General features: G+C 46.2%; 1 protein-coding gene across 1 annotated transcript in view; it reads right to left on the bottom strand.

Annotated features, from left to right (window-relative positions):
• LOC115167443 (unconventional myosin-IXAa) overlaps nt 1–13560 on the bottom strand; it is a 103495-nt gene that overhangs the window by 60732 nt on the left and 29203 nt on the right. The window contains exon 3 of the mRNA XM_029721857.1: nt 9894–10873. Within this exon, the coding sequence (XP_029577717.1) occupies nt 9894–10787 (894 nt within the window). The 5' untranslated portion in view covers nt 10788–10873. The remainder of the gene's footprint in view (nt 1–9893; nt 10874–13560) is intronic.

Genomic DNA, 13560 nt, shown 5'->3' with positions numbered 1-13560 from the left:
CAGGAGGAGAAAGATGGAACCATTAGTAGTAGTGGATAGAGGAGGACAGGAGGAGAAAGATGGAACCATTAGTAGTAGTGGGTAGAGGAGGACAGGAGGAGAAAGATGGAACCATTAGTAGTAGTGGGTAGAGGAGGACAGGAGGAGAACGATGGAACCATTAGTAGTAGTGGGTAGAGGAGGACAGGAGGAGAACGATGGAACCATTAGTAGTAGTGGGTAGAGGAGGACAGGAGGAGAAAGATGGAACCATTAGTAGTAGTGGATAGAGGAGGACAGGAGGAGAAAGATGGAACCATTAGTAGTAGTGGATAGAGGAGGACAGGAGGAGAAAGATGGAACCATTAGTAGTAGTGGATAGAGGAGGACAGGAGGAGAAAGATGGAACCATTAGTAGTAGTGGATAGAGGAGGACAGGAGGAGAAGATGGAACCATTAGTAGTAGTGGATAGAGGAGGACAGGAGGAGAAAGATGGAACCATTAGTAGTAGTGGATAGAGGAGGACAGGAGGAGAAAGATGGAACCATTAGTAGTAGTGGATAGAGGAGGACAGGAGGAGAAAGATGGAACCATTAGTAGTAGTGGAGTAGAGGAGGACAGGAGGAGAAAGATGGAACCATTAGTAGTAGTGGATAGAGGAGGACAGGAGGAGAAAGATGGAACCATTAGTAGTAGTGGATAGAGGAGGACAGGAGGAGAAGATGAACCATTAGTAGTAGTGGATAGAGGAGGACAGGAGGAGAAAGATGGAACCATTAGTAGTAGTGGATAGAGGAGGACAGGAGGAGAAAGATGGAACCATTAGTAGTAGTGGATAGAGGAGGACAGGAGGAGAAAGATGGAACCATTAGTAGTAGTGGATAGAGGAGGACAGGAGGAGAAAGATGGAAACCATTAGTAGTAGTGGATAGAGGAGGACAGGAGGAGAAAGATGGAACCATTAGTAGTAGTGGATAGAGGAGGACAGGAGGAGAAAGATGGAACCATTAGTAGTAGTGGATAGAGGAGGACAGGAGGAGAAAGATGGAACCATTAGTAGTAGTGGATAGAGGAGGACAGGAGGAGAAATATGGAACCATTAGTAGTAGTGGATAGAGAGGACAGGAGGAAAGATGGAACCATTAGTAGTAGTGGATAGAGGAGGACAGGAGGAGAAAGATGGAACCATTAGTAGTAGTGGGTAGAGGAGGACAGGAGGAGAAAGATGGAACCATTAGTAGTAGTGGATAGAGGAGGACAGGAGGAGAAAGATGGAACCATTAGTAGTAGTGGATAGAGGAGGACAGGAGGAGAAAGATGGAACCATTAGTAGTAGTGGATAGAGGAGGACAGGAGGAGAAAGATGGAACCATTAGTAGTAGTGGATAGAGGAGGACAGGAGGAGAAAGATGGAACCATTAGTAGTAGTGGATAGAGGAGGACAGGAGGAGAAAGATGGAACCATTAGTAGTAGTGGGATAGAGGAGGACAGGAGGAGAAAGATGGAACCATTAGTAGTAGTGGATAGAGGAGGACAGGAGGAGAAAGATGGAACCATTAGTAGTAGTGGATAGAGGAGGACAGGAGGAGAAAGATGGAACCATTAGTAGTAGTGGATAGAGGAGGACAGGAGGAGAAAGATGGAACCATTAGTAGTAGTGGATAGAGGAGGACAGGAGGAGAAAGATGGAACCATTAGTAGTAGTGGATAGAGGAGGACAGGAGGAGAAAGATGGAACCATTAGTAGTAGTGGGTAGAGGAGGACAGGAGGAGAAAGATGGAACCATTAGTAGTAGTGGGATAGAGGAGGACAGGAGGAGAAAGATGGAACCATTAGTAGTAGTGGATAGAGGAGGACAGGAGGAGAAAGATGGAACCATTAGTAGTAGTGGATAGAGGAGGACAGGAGGAGAAAGATGGAACCATTAGTAGTAGTGGATAGAGGAGGACAGGAGGAGAAAGATGGAACCATTAGTAGTAGTGGATAGAGGAGGACAGGAGGAGAAAGATGGAACCATTAGTAGTAGTGGATAGAGGAGGACAGGAGGAGAAAGATGGAACCATTAGTAGTAGTGGATAGAGGAGGACAGGAGGAGAAAGATGGAACCATTAGTAGTAGTGGATAGAGGAGGACAGGAGGAGAAAGATGGAACCATTAGTAGTAGTGGATAGAGGAGGACAGGAGGAGAAAGATGGAACCATTAGTAGTAGTGGATAGAGGGAGGACAGGAGGAGAAAGATGGAACCATTAGTAGTAGTGGATAGAGGAGGACAGGAGGAGAAAGATGGAACCATTAGTAGTAGTGGATAGAGGAGGACAGGAGGAGAAAGATGGAACCATTAGTAGTAGTGGATAGAGGAGGACAGGAGGAGAAAGATGGAACCATTAGTAGTAGTGGATAGAGGAGGACAGGAGGAGAAAGATGGAACCATTAGTAGTAGTGGATAGAGGAGGACAGGAGGAGAAAGATGGAACCATTAGTAGTAGTGGATAGAGGAGGAGGAGAGAAAGATGGAACCATTAGTAGTAGTGGATAGAGGAGGACAGAGGAGAAAGATGGAACCATTAGTAGTGGATAGAGGAGGACAGGAGGAGAAAGATGGAACCATTAGTAGTAGTGGATAGAGGAGGACAGGAGGAGAAAGATGGAACCATTAGTAGTAGTGGGTAGAGGAGGACAGGAGGAGAAAGATGGAACCATTAGTAGTAGTGGGTAGAGGAGGACAGGAGGAGAAAGAGATGGAACCATTAGTAGTAGTGGGTAGAGGAGGACAGGAGGAGAAAGATGGAACCATTAGTAGTAGTGGATAGAGGAGGACAGGAGGAGGAGAAGATGGAACCATTAGTAGTAGTGGATAGAGGAGGACAGGAGGAGAAAGATGGAACCATTAGTAGTAGTGGATAGAGGAGGACAGGAGGAGAAAGATGGAACCATTAGTAGTAGTGGATAGAGGAGGACAGGAGGAGAAAGATGGAACCATTAGTAGTAGTGGATAGAGGAGGACAGGAGGAGAAAGATGGAACCATTAGTAGTAGTGGATAGAGGAGGACAGGAGGAGAAAGATGGAACCATTAGTAGTAGTGGATAGAGGAGGACAGGAGGAGGGAAAGATGGAACCATTAGTAGTAGTGGATAGAGGAGGACAGGAGGAGAAGATGGAACCATTAGTAGTAGTGGATAGAGGAGGACAGGAGGAGAAAGATGGAACCATTATTAGTAGTGGTAGAGGAGGACAGGAAGGAGAAAGATGGAAACCATTAGTATTATGGATAGAGGAGGACAGGAGGAGAAAGATGGAACCATTAGTAGTAGTGGATAGAGGAGGACAGGAGGAGAAAGATGGAACCATTAGTAGTAGTGGATAGAGGAGGACAGGAGGAGAAAGATACAACCATCTACATCCCACATTCATTGTCATCCTTCAGTGATCCCTACACACTACTCACAGCAGTACGTGACCTAGAAACATGACCTTACCACTCAGTAGTTCCAGAGACATGCACCTGGCTGATGGCAGCTTGAGTGTCACTATTCATCTCAATCAATCCAAAGCTTGATTAATTTGAGCACTTGAGAGACAGGGCATGTCAGGAGCTAACAGCTAACTGTTGGTGTTGGCAGAGCTCCTAACAGAGTAAAGCCTCTCGTAAGTGATATCTTCCGTCAAGCGTTAACATGCTGTCTGTGCCCGTAGCCCCGAGGTGAGCTTCTCAACTGACAGCCACTGGAAAATGACTGTGTGCCCAGCTTTGGTTTTGCAACAATAATATAGAAATCCCCTGAAGGAAATATGTTTATTTATTTAACTAGGCAAGTCAGTTAAGAACAAATTCTTATTTACAATGACGGCCTACTCCGGTCAAACCCTAACGACGCTGGGCCAATTGTGCGCCGCCCTATCGGACTCCCAATCCCGGCTGTTAGTGATACAGCCTGGTATCCTACTCATAACGCTTCTCCGACCTTATCCGACCTTATCCGACCTTATCCGCTGCGTTTAATAAGCAGTGCTACCACTTTAACAAAGCTCAATGATAAAGTATTGAATCGCTTCAACCATTTATGGCCATTAGCAAATGCAGTGAGCTGATGAGCCATTATCTTAAACAGCCTTCATAATGTTACTGTTTGTGGTAGGCATTTATTTAGAGCATGAGCTACGTGCTTGAAGGGAGTGTCTCATACTATCTCAAGGCTAAAGCCAAGAGAATAATGTGCATCATAAATCACATCTGTCAGAACAATGCTAGCAGGTATGTTGCTATATTCTAATTATGGATTTCTATGTTCGCAAATGTTGACCTTGAGCCTAGAGTTAACTGAGGTAGTGGTTTGACAGGTAACACTACTCTATAGTCTCTGTTGTAGGTCCAGCTGAATGGCTATGTCAGTGGATATATGTACATACTGGCTGCCTGAATAGTGCTTGACAGCTGGACCAAAGGTTAGATGTGTGTTAGCTAGCTAGCTAGTCCGGGGGCTCTGACATTAGCGTAAAGACCAGTAGCACATTGTTCTCTCAGGAGTGAAATGGTGGCCGACCCAGCCCCCCCCCCCATGTTTGAGTGGGAGTCAAGTCAAGGTAATGTACCATCAAAGGGAGGGAGAGAGGAATGAAAAGACAGGAAGATATCTATTGCATACTCCTCGCCTCCTTCTTAAAACCCATTGGATGAGAAAGCCAGAGGTCCCTCCCCTCTGACCTTCTGCTCCAATGGGTTTTGAGAAAGAGGCAAGGAGAGAGGAGTATGGAATGGAGACACTCCCAGTGTCTTAATTCAACCTTAACAGCAGTCTTAAAAGCTCTGTTAAGAATATTAGAGGGAAGCAGGATTCTGTTCCACAGAACTAACTCGTAGAAATGCACCTTGGATGAATAGATTCTTGATTTAAACCGAGTTCACACTGTTACTTCCCTATACCTCTTAAAGCCACTGTCCCTTTTTGAGTGATCCAAGGTTAGACTGTCTGGGTGAGATGTGTTCCATCTCCAAGGTTAGACTGTCTGGGTGAGGTGTGTTCCATCTCCAAGGTTAGACTGTCTGGGTGAGGTGTGTTCCATCTCCAAGGTTAGACTGTCTGGGTGAGGTGTGTTCCATCTCCAAGGTTAGACTGTCTGGGTGAGGTGTGTTCCATCTCCAAGGTTAGACTGTCTGGGTGAGGTGTGTTCCATCTCCAAAGTTAGACTGTCTGGGTGAGGTGTGTTCCATCTCCAAGGTTAGACTGTCGGGGTGAGGTGTGTTCCATCTCCAAGGTTAGACTGTCGGGGTGAGGTGTGTTCCATCTCCAAGGTTAGACTGTCGGGGTGAGGTGTGTTCCATCTCCAAGGTTAGACTGTCGGGGTGAGATGTGTTCCATCTCCAAGGTTAGACTGTCTGGGTGAGGTGTGTTCCATCTCCAAGGTTGGGGCCAGTTCCATGGTCAGTGATCATGAGCAAAGGAGACGAGGAAAGGAAAATGTCAATATTGGTACTAGTCAGCTATAGAGTGGACTGGACTAGGCCCTAGTTCCCTTAGTCCCCCTCCTAGTTCCCTTAGTCCCCCTCCTAGTTCCCTTAGTCCCCCTCTCCTGGGCCTTAGCATTACTAAATCAGTAAAGGGCAGATACGCAATCTCACTGTGCAAACAATTAAATGCTGCACCTCTGCACTCAAAAACCACTCAATTGTGCCGGCGTGTTAGAGATTAACCCACAGGGCTTACACATTAGCTGTCCAGAGTGGAGACACACACATTAGCTGTCCAGAGTGGGAGACACACACATTAGCTGTCCAGAGTGGGAGACACACACATTAGCTGTCCAGAGTGGGAGACACACACATTAGCTGTCCAGAGTGGGAGACACCCACATTAGCTGTCCAGAGTGGGAGACACACACATTAGCTGTCCAGAGTGGGAGACACACACATTAGCTGTCCAGAGTGGGAGACACACACATTAGCTGTCCAGAGTGGGAGACACACACATTAGCTGTCCAGAGTGGGGAGACACACACATTAGCTGTCCAGAGTGGGAGACACACACATTAGCTGTCCAGAGTGGGAGACACACACATTAGCTGTCCAGAGTGGGAGACACACACATTAGCTGTCCAGAGTGGAGACACACACATTAGCTGTCCAGAGTGGGAGACACACACATTAGCTGTCCAGAGTGGGAGACACACACATTAGCTGTCCAGAGTGGGAGACACACACATTAGCTGTCCAGAGTGGGAGACACACACATTAGCTGTCCAGAGTGGGAGACACACACATTAGCTGTCCAGAGTGGGAGACACACACATTAGCTGTCCAGAGTGGGAGACACACACATTAGCTGTCCAGAGTGGGAGACACACACATTAGCTGTCCAGAGTGGGAGACACACACATTAGCTGTCCAGAGTGGGAGAACCACACATTAGCTGTCCAGAGTGGGAGACACAACACATTAGCTTGTCCAGAGTGGGAGACACACACATTAGCTGTCCAGAGTGGGAGACACACACATTAGCTGTCCCAGAGTGGGAGACACACACATTAGCTGTCCAGAGTGGGAGACACACACATTAGCTGTCCAGAGTGGGAGACACACACATTAGCTGTCCAGAGTGGGAGACACACACATTAGCTGTCCAGAGTGGAGACACACACATTAGCTGTAAAAACACAGAGGCTGTAAAAAATAGCACCCCGTGATCTTGGTCACGTTTTGTCATTTCAAACACTTGGCTTTCAGACTGGTATCAGAAACTGCTTTAACAGTACGGCTGGATGAATCTAGAGCAATATTTCTCCCTCAAACACTTGACTTGTAATAGGCCTACAGTATAGGTGTTCATGTTCTCATATAGAACGAGGCAAGTAAGTACTGTACACCAATCAGGGTCAGGGTTGACCAAAACACCTGCTTGTCCAGTTCTTACAATTAGTTCAGAACACTAAAACTGTACACTTTCCAAAGCCACCTAAAACAATATAGTCCTCAGTCACACAGTACGAGTGTGGTGCCACTCTGAAGTGCTCCTCAAGGAATGTCAGAAGGAATGTGTACACTCCCACGTTCAATGAAACCCAAGCTACTGTAAACAGACTGTGGTCAGACGGCGAACCACCGAGATGGAAAAAAGAGGATAGTTGCCAGGCTGTGTGGATGTAGTAGTTGCCAGGGTATTCTGGTGAAATAAGGTTCAGGTGTTGTTGTTGTGTGACATACAGATGAATGACAGAGGATGTGGGGTGGGTGGGGGGGGGGGGGGGTAGCCTGTAAATCCCTCTGGAATGTTCAGAAATAGAGTGTGCCCCAAAATAACCTACAGGGCTTGTTATTCAGACAACCTACGCCTCTGACTCAGTAATAAACAACTCATTTTGAGTTTGTCCTTCCTTCCCAGCTCTGTTGCCGCCCATTTCAACAGATTCAGAATTTATTTGATTGAACTATTATGTACTGACAACCTTGGCTGGTGCTTTGGGTTCCGGTCTGGTATCCAAAAACAAAGGGGAAACAGTGAAACAAGGCTCAACTGTAGCCATTCAGAAGCTGCTGTGGGCAGAGGAAAAAGCTCCTCTGTGTACAATATAATCCCTGCACAGCTGGATGAAAACTGCAATAAAGCTTTCTATAGAGCAGGAGAACTCTGGCCACAGGGACAGCTGGAGCCAGACACTGTTGCATAAGAACACACAGCTCATCCCATCTATTAGGTACAAGCCAACAGAGTCTGAACACACAGCTCATCCCGTCTATCAGGTACAAACCAGGTTGATCATAGAGCAACGGTTTCTTCATTACTGGAAACTGTTTTTATTGCACCATCAACCACAGCTGCTGTACTACTACACTACGCATAGACTGATAGGAGGCACTGTAGACTGGCTGACACAAACAGCACTGTAGACTGGCTGACACAAACAGCACTGTAGACTGGCTGACACAAACAGCACTGTAGACTGGCTGACACAAACAGCTGTCATGATGTTGGCCTGGGGGTAGTTTATGACCCCCCCCCATAAATACCTTTCTCCCTTCCCTCTCTCTTGACTCTACAGAAGGAATCTTGAAAAGCCTTTGTTAAACATATAGAGTCTGGGAACATCAAAAGGTGGGGGGAAGGAACCATATTTCGGTAATCCAACCAGTTGAAAATATGCGTTGGTACTTAATGAATATGATGTCAGTTCGGTTGTCATCTGAGACATTCTTATTAATGATAGGACGACATAAACTGTATCTGGGAAAGTCTACACATTCTAGTTATCAGATTCACATGAAATTGTTGTGCAATTTAAATGTTTAAATATGAAACTATTTGTGAAAAGATGAAATGTAATTTTAGCTTCCAAATGAGAGAATTGGGTTTTCATGAGTGAACTATGCTCAACTCAGTGGCCCGCCCATGTGAACAGACATGGGTTGTAAACTATGCAACACACCCTTCTCTCCCTCCACTATATAAGCCCTTACGAAAATATTACTTTCTGTTCCAGGTACATTAGGGCGACGGTCCGATGTCAGAAGGATTCAGATAATAAGCTGTTCCGAGGACGACGGTCCCACGTTAAAAGGACTAACATGTCAACTACAGAACTAAGCCAACCTCTGCGTGAGCTTTGGTTGCGAATGGTATGAACTTTGAACTCTTATTCACTACAGAAGTGATACCTCCTAGCCGTTGAGTTAGCAGCGGCCACTGTAAACATGGGCTAGGAAAGGACGGACGACGGATATAGTCTAACACACAACGATGATACTACAACGTATCCAGTTTACCACCAGAGACATTCTTCCGAGGACAGGAAGATCTGTTGGCCAACCCGGCCAGCATCTACGACCAACCTACCGAAGCGCAGCGCAGAGTAAATATTTATTGCATTTTCCTTTTCCAAATGGGCGGTAATTTAGAATGCATAAGATACTGTATTTACGATAGCATAGCTTCTCCCTTTGTTCCTCAGTCTTCCCGCTCTTTCACTCAAACCCAACCCCCTTCCTTTGTGTAAACAGCCGTCATGTCGGCTCCGTCCACCAGGGACATTTTCTGTATGACATAATTTGCAATCTGTGTATATGTAATTCTGTGTGATTATTTAGGTATTTAGTAAATAAATAATTAAACCAAAGTTTTTATTGCTGATTCAACTTGTTAGCCAGGGTTCGTGAGGATAACCAAGAATTTACAACTTTCAGATGAGACTGAAATAAGGTGAGGATTAAATATTGAGTGCTATTGATGTAAAATATTACTAGGTCTTTCAGAGTTTATTCGGAAGATAACAGCGCTATAAACATTATTTCGTGGTGCCCCGACTTTCTAGTTAATTATCTTCCTGATTAGCGTAATCAGGTAATATTAATTACAGAGAAATTCTTTTTATTGAATAGCATGTCATATCACTTAATCCGGCATAGCCAAAAACACGACACAGTATTGCTGACAGAAACAGCATTGTAGACTGGCTGACAGAAACAGCATTGTAGACTGGCTGACAGAAACAGCATTGTAGACTGGCTGACAGAAACAGCATTGTAGACTGGCTGACTGAAACAGCATTGTAGACTGGCTGACTGAAACAGCATTCTAGACTGGCTGACTGAAACAGCATTCTAGACTGGCTGACTGAAACAGCATTGTAGACTGGCTGACTGAAACAGCATTGTAGACTGGCTGACAAACAGCATTGTAGACTGGCTGACTGAAACAGCATTGTAGACTGGCTGACTGAAACAGCATTGTAGACTGGCTGACTGAAACAGCATTGTAGACTGGATGACTGAAACAGCATTGTAGACTGGCTGACTGAAACAGAACAAAAGCATTTTGGCTCATTTTGTATCCATGAGTGGAAAACAGCACCAGAAAACTCAGCGACAAAATAACCATCAATGTTACAAATTCCAAAGGATTTTTATTGCACGCGTGTCCTTACCTCCAACACTGGCCCTGCCCCCAGAATGATCTGCTCCACCCCGCTGGCGAATCCCTTCTGGCTGAGGGCGGTCAGGTGGTGAATCAGGAAGTTGGTGCTCTGGGTCTTTCCCGAGCCGCTCTCCCCAGAGATGACGATGCACTGGTTCCTCCGCCGCTGCAGCATGGCATGGTAGGCCACATCCGCCACGGCGTAGATGTGCGGCTCCAGGTCTCCCAGAGCGTGATTGTCGTACATCTTGACGTACTTAGGGTTATAGATGGGGAGGAACTGGAAGGGGTTAATGACGATCAGGATGCTGCCTACGTAGGTGTAAATCCTCTCCTGGCGGAAGCGCGAGCGTAGGTTGTCCAGCAGCGAGCGCTCGGTGAGCTCCGGCAGGCAGCACAAGTCGGCGTGGTCACCCCTGGCCTCCTCCTGTGGCAACAGGCCACGCTCCGTCATGCGCCGGCGCTCCTCAGTCACACGCAGCCACATCTGCAGGCTGCCGCCGTAGTGGATGGAGCCATCCAGATTCTTCTGCCGCAGCAGGAAGCGGTAGTCCTCCCCGCTGCCTGAGCCAGAGCGCTGCTCCAGAGCCCCGCGGGGCCACAGCATCATCCGCTGGACTGGGCAGTCGCTGGGGTTCAGGATCCATTCTTCCCCACCAAATTCCTTGACCTCGGCTAGCACATAGCAGCGGTCGCGGTCCAGACGCAGGCGCTCCAGGCAGCGCTCAATGGCCTCGGCGGCCGTGGTGCTTTTGCGGGCGCTGACGGGGCAGTAGATGGTGCCCTCGGCCAGGGAGCCCGGATAGATGCGCAGGGTGAACTCCGAGTCCTCGTAGCGTCCTCGCCTGCCCAGCGTGCCCACGCCGCCGATCCCGCCGCCGTGGCCGCCATCACGAGCGCTCATGGTGTCACAGGGGTTCCCATCAGCAGTCACTTGACCTCGCACGTCCTTCACTAGGCCGGATGGGAGACTGCCTCAAGACATCACCGCTGGAGGAGACAGAGAAATAGAGGAGGGTTAGAGATGACAAGACAACACACAGAGGTTAACACCGTAAATCATTCGTCACTGAATCCACCCCCAAAAAATTGCATTTCATGTTATTATGTAATCTATGAAAAATGTCCAAATGAGTTTATAGCTGGACGGCCAACATAAAGAGACTGGAACATTCAGGGATAACAGCATCTGGGCCGACTAGATTACACTGCACAGCAGCAGCAGCAGTCCATCCCCATGCCAAGACTAGCAGCTGCCAGCTTCTCCACTGAACACACAATAACACCATTCAAAACCTTAATATACACCCAAAGGTCCTGATGGGGTGACTGGTGTCCACAAAGAGAAGAGAAGAGCATTATGAGACAGTCAGAGACAAAACATCTGTCCAACTGGACTGTCCTAAACTCATCAACACTTTGTGACAACTACTTATGTAAAAAGGCTTTATAAAATACATTTGATTGAAAGATGGACAATATAAATGGCCTAAAAATCTGTATAAACGTAGCATTAGTCAGTCTCTCTGTGTGTGTGTGCGTACGTACAAACTACTAAGCCCTCTATTGTCTGGGCTCCTCTCTCCTGTATACAGCTCATTCCCCTGGAGACTATACTGAAACAGAAACCATCCACAATACCTCACACAGAGTGTACACAACTACAAAGGTAGCATAGATATTCAGGTATTCACTAGTGTTGTGTAATTTGTTTTGCATAGGCCAATAATGAGACAGCCTACAGGGAGGTTGTCAGAGACCTGGCCGGGTGGTGCCAGGATAACAACCTCTCCCTCAACGTGACCAAGACTAAAGAGATGATTGTGGACTACAGGAAAAGGAGGACCAAGCACGCCCCCATTCTCATCGACGGGGCTGTAGTGGAGCAGGTTGAGAGCTTCAAGTTCCTTGGTATCCACATCACCAACAAACTATCATGGTCCAAACACACCAAGACAGTCGTGAAGAGGGCACGACAACGCCTATTCCCCTCAAGTGACTGAAAAGATTTGGCATGGGTCCTCAGATCCTCAAAAATTTCTACAGCTGCACCATCGAGAGCATCCTGACTGGTTGTGTCACTGCCTGGTATGGCAACTACTCAGCCTCCGACCGCAAGGCACTACAGAGGGTAGTGCGTACGGTCCAGTACATCACTGGGGCCAAGCTTCCTGCCATCCAGGACCTCTATACCAGGCGGTGTCAGAGGAAGGCCTAAAAAAAAAAAAAATTGTCAAAGACTCCAGCAACCCTAGTCATAGACTGTTTTCTCTGCTACCGCACGACAAGCGGTACCGGAGTGCCAAGTCTAGGTCCAAAAGGCTTCTTAACAGCCATAAGACTCCTGAACATCTAATCAAATGGCTACCAAGACTATTTGCATTGCCCCCACACTCATTTTTACACTGCTGCTACTCTCTGTTGATTATCTATTTTACCTCTACCTACATATTACCTCGACTAACCATTGCCCCGCACATTGACTCTGTATGTAGCCTCGCTACTGTTATTTTTTTGTTGCTCTTAATTATTTGTTATTTTTACATTTTTCATGTAATAAAAAATAATTTAAAAAGTTGTACTTTTCTTAAAAATGCATTGTTGGTTAAGGGCTTGTAAGTAAGCATTTCACTGTAAGGTGGTGCCAGGATAACAACCTGTTGTATTCGGCACGTGACAAACATTTTATGTAATTGTACAGTCGCACCATCCTGTATGTCGAGGCATTTGAATGTAAACTTTTTTGTTGTTAATCAAAATGCATTTTTGGGCAGAAATTCCGTTTGGAACATGTGAACTTTCATGTGCCTTAATAACAAACGTGTATGCCATCTGTAAATACGAATAAAATTGTTCAATTACGAGCCTAGTTGGTTTAGCCGCAGAAAAAGCCAGCAACCTTCCCACTAGTCATGATTGGCTGAGATCCTGAGTGAGCTGGACATGCAGAGAGAGGAGTTTGGATTGGTCTGCCATGTAGTAAGTACACTTATATCTGTAACATGAGCTGGTCAGTATGTGTAGGAAATCTTTTCTAACACCGTTTTTTTAAGAAGATATCATCTAGTAGACTGTATAAGTGTTGCTCTCCACTTTCTGCAGGGCCGAGTTTTGAAATCATTGGAATTAGAGTATGATAGCTCAGGAGATTCTGGCGTTTGATTGCAAATATGCAGACAGAGTCAAAAAGAGAACACACAGAAGGCTGTTGTATATAACACCCGTCGCCGGATTACATATTCAAACTAAGGACAACCATGGCATCCGACACAGTGAGGGAGAAGCGTCCATCCACGTATATGGGTAAGATTGGATGTAGCTAGCTACATTCAGATATTACACGTTTCTAATTTTGTCAGAAAGTAATTTTCATTTCAAGTGTACTGCTAGCTAGCTAGCTAGCTAGCGTTTGCTGGCTGTCTCGCTAGCTAATTTTATGTGTATGCTCTGTGTAGTTATATTATTCATATCTCAGAGCCATTTGCATTGCTAGTTATAGCCTAATGTTAGCTAGCTAACATTGAACCTGGTTGGTTAGCTACCTGTAGACTCATGCAGGGTAGTAATGTTATGAGTTGGGATTAAGGTTCATTGTTTAGCTAGCTATCTACATGTCTACATATGCAAGTAACCATTTCAATAGAATGTTCATGACGTCACTGCGACAACTGTCGATA

Source organism: Salmo trutta, chromosome 29 (assembly GCF_901001165.1).
Source record: "Salmo trutta chromosome 29, fSalTru1.1, whole genome shotgun sequence".
NCBI classification, from domain to species: Eukaryota; Metazoa; Chordata; class Actinopteri; order Salmoniformes; family Salmonidae; genus Salmo; species Salmo trutta.
This window is presented reverse-complemented; position numbering and strand designations above follow the sequence as displayed.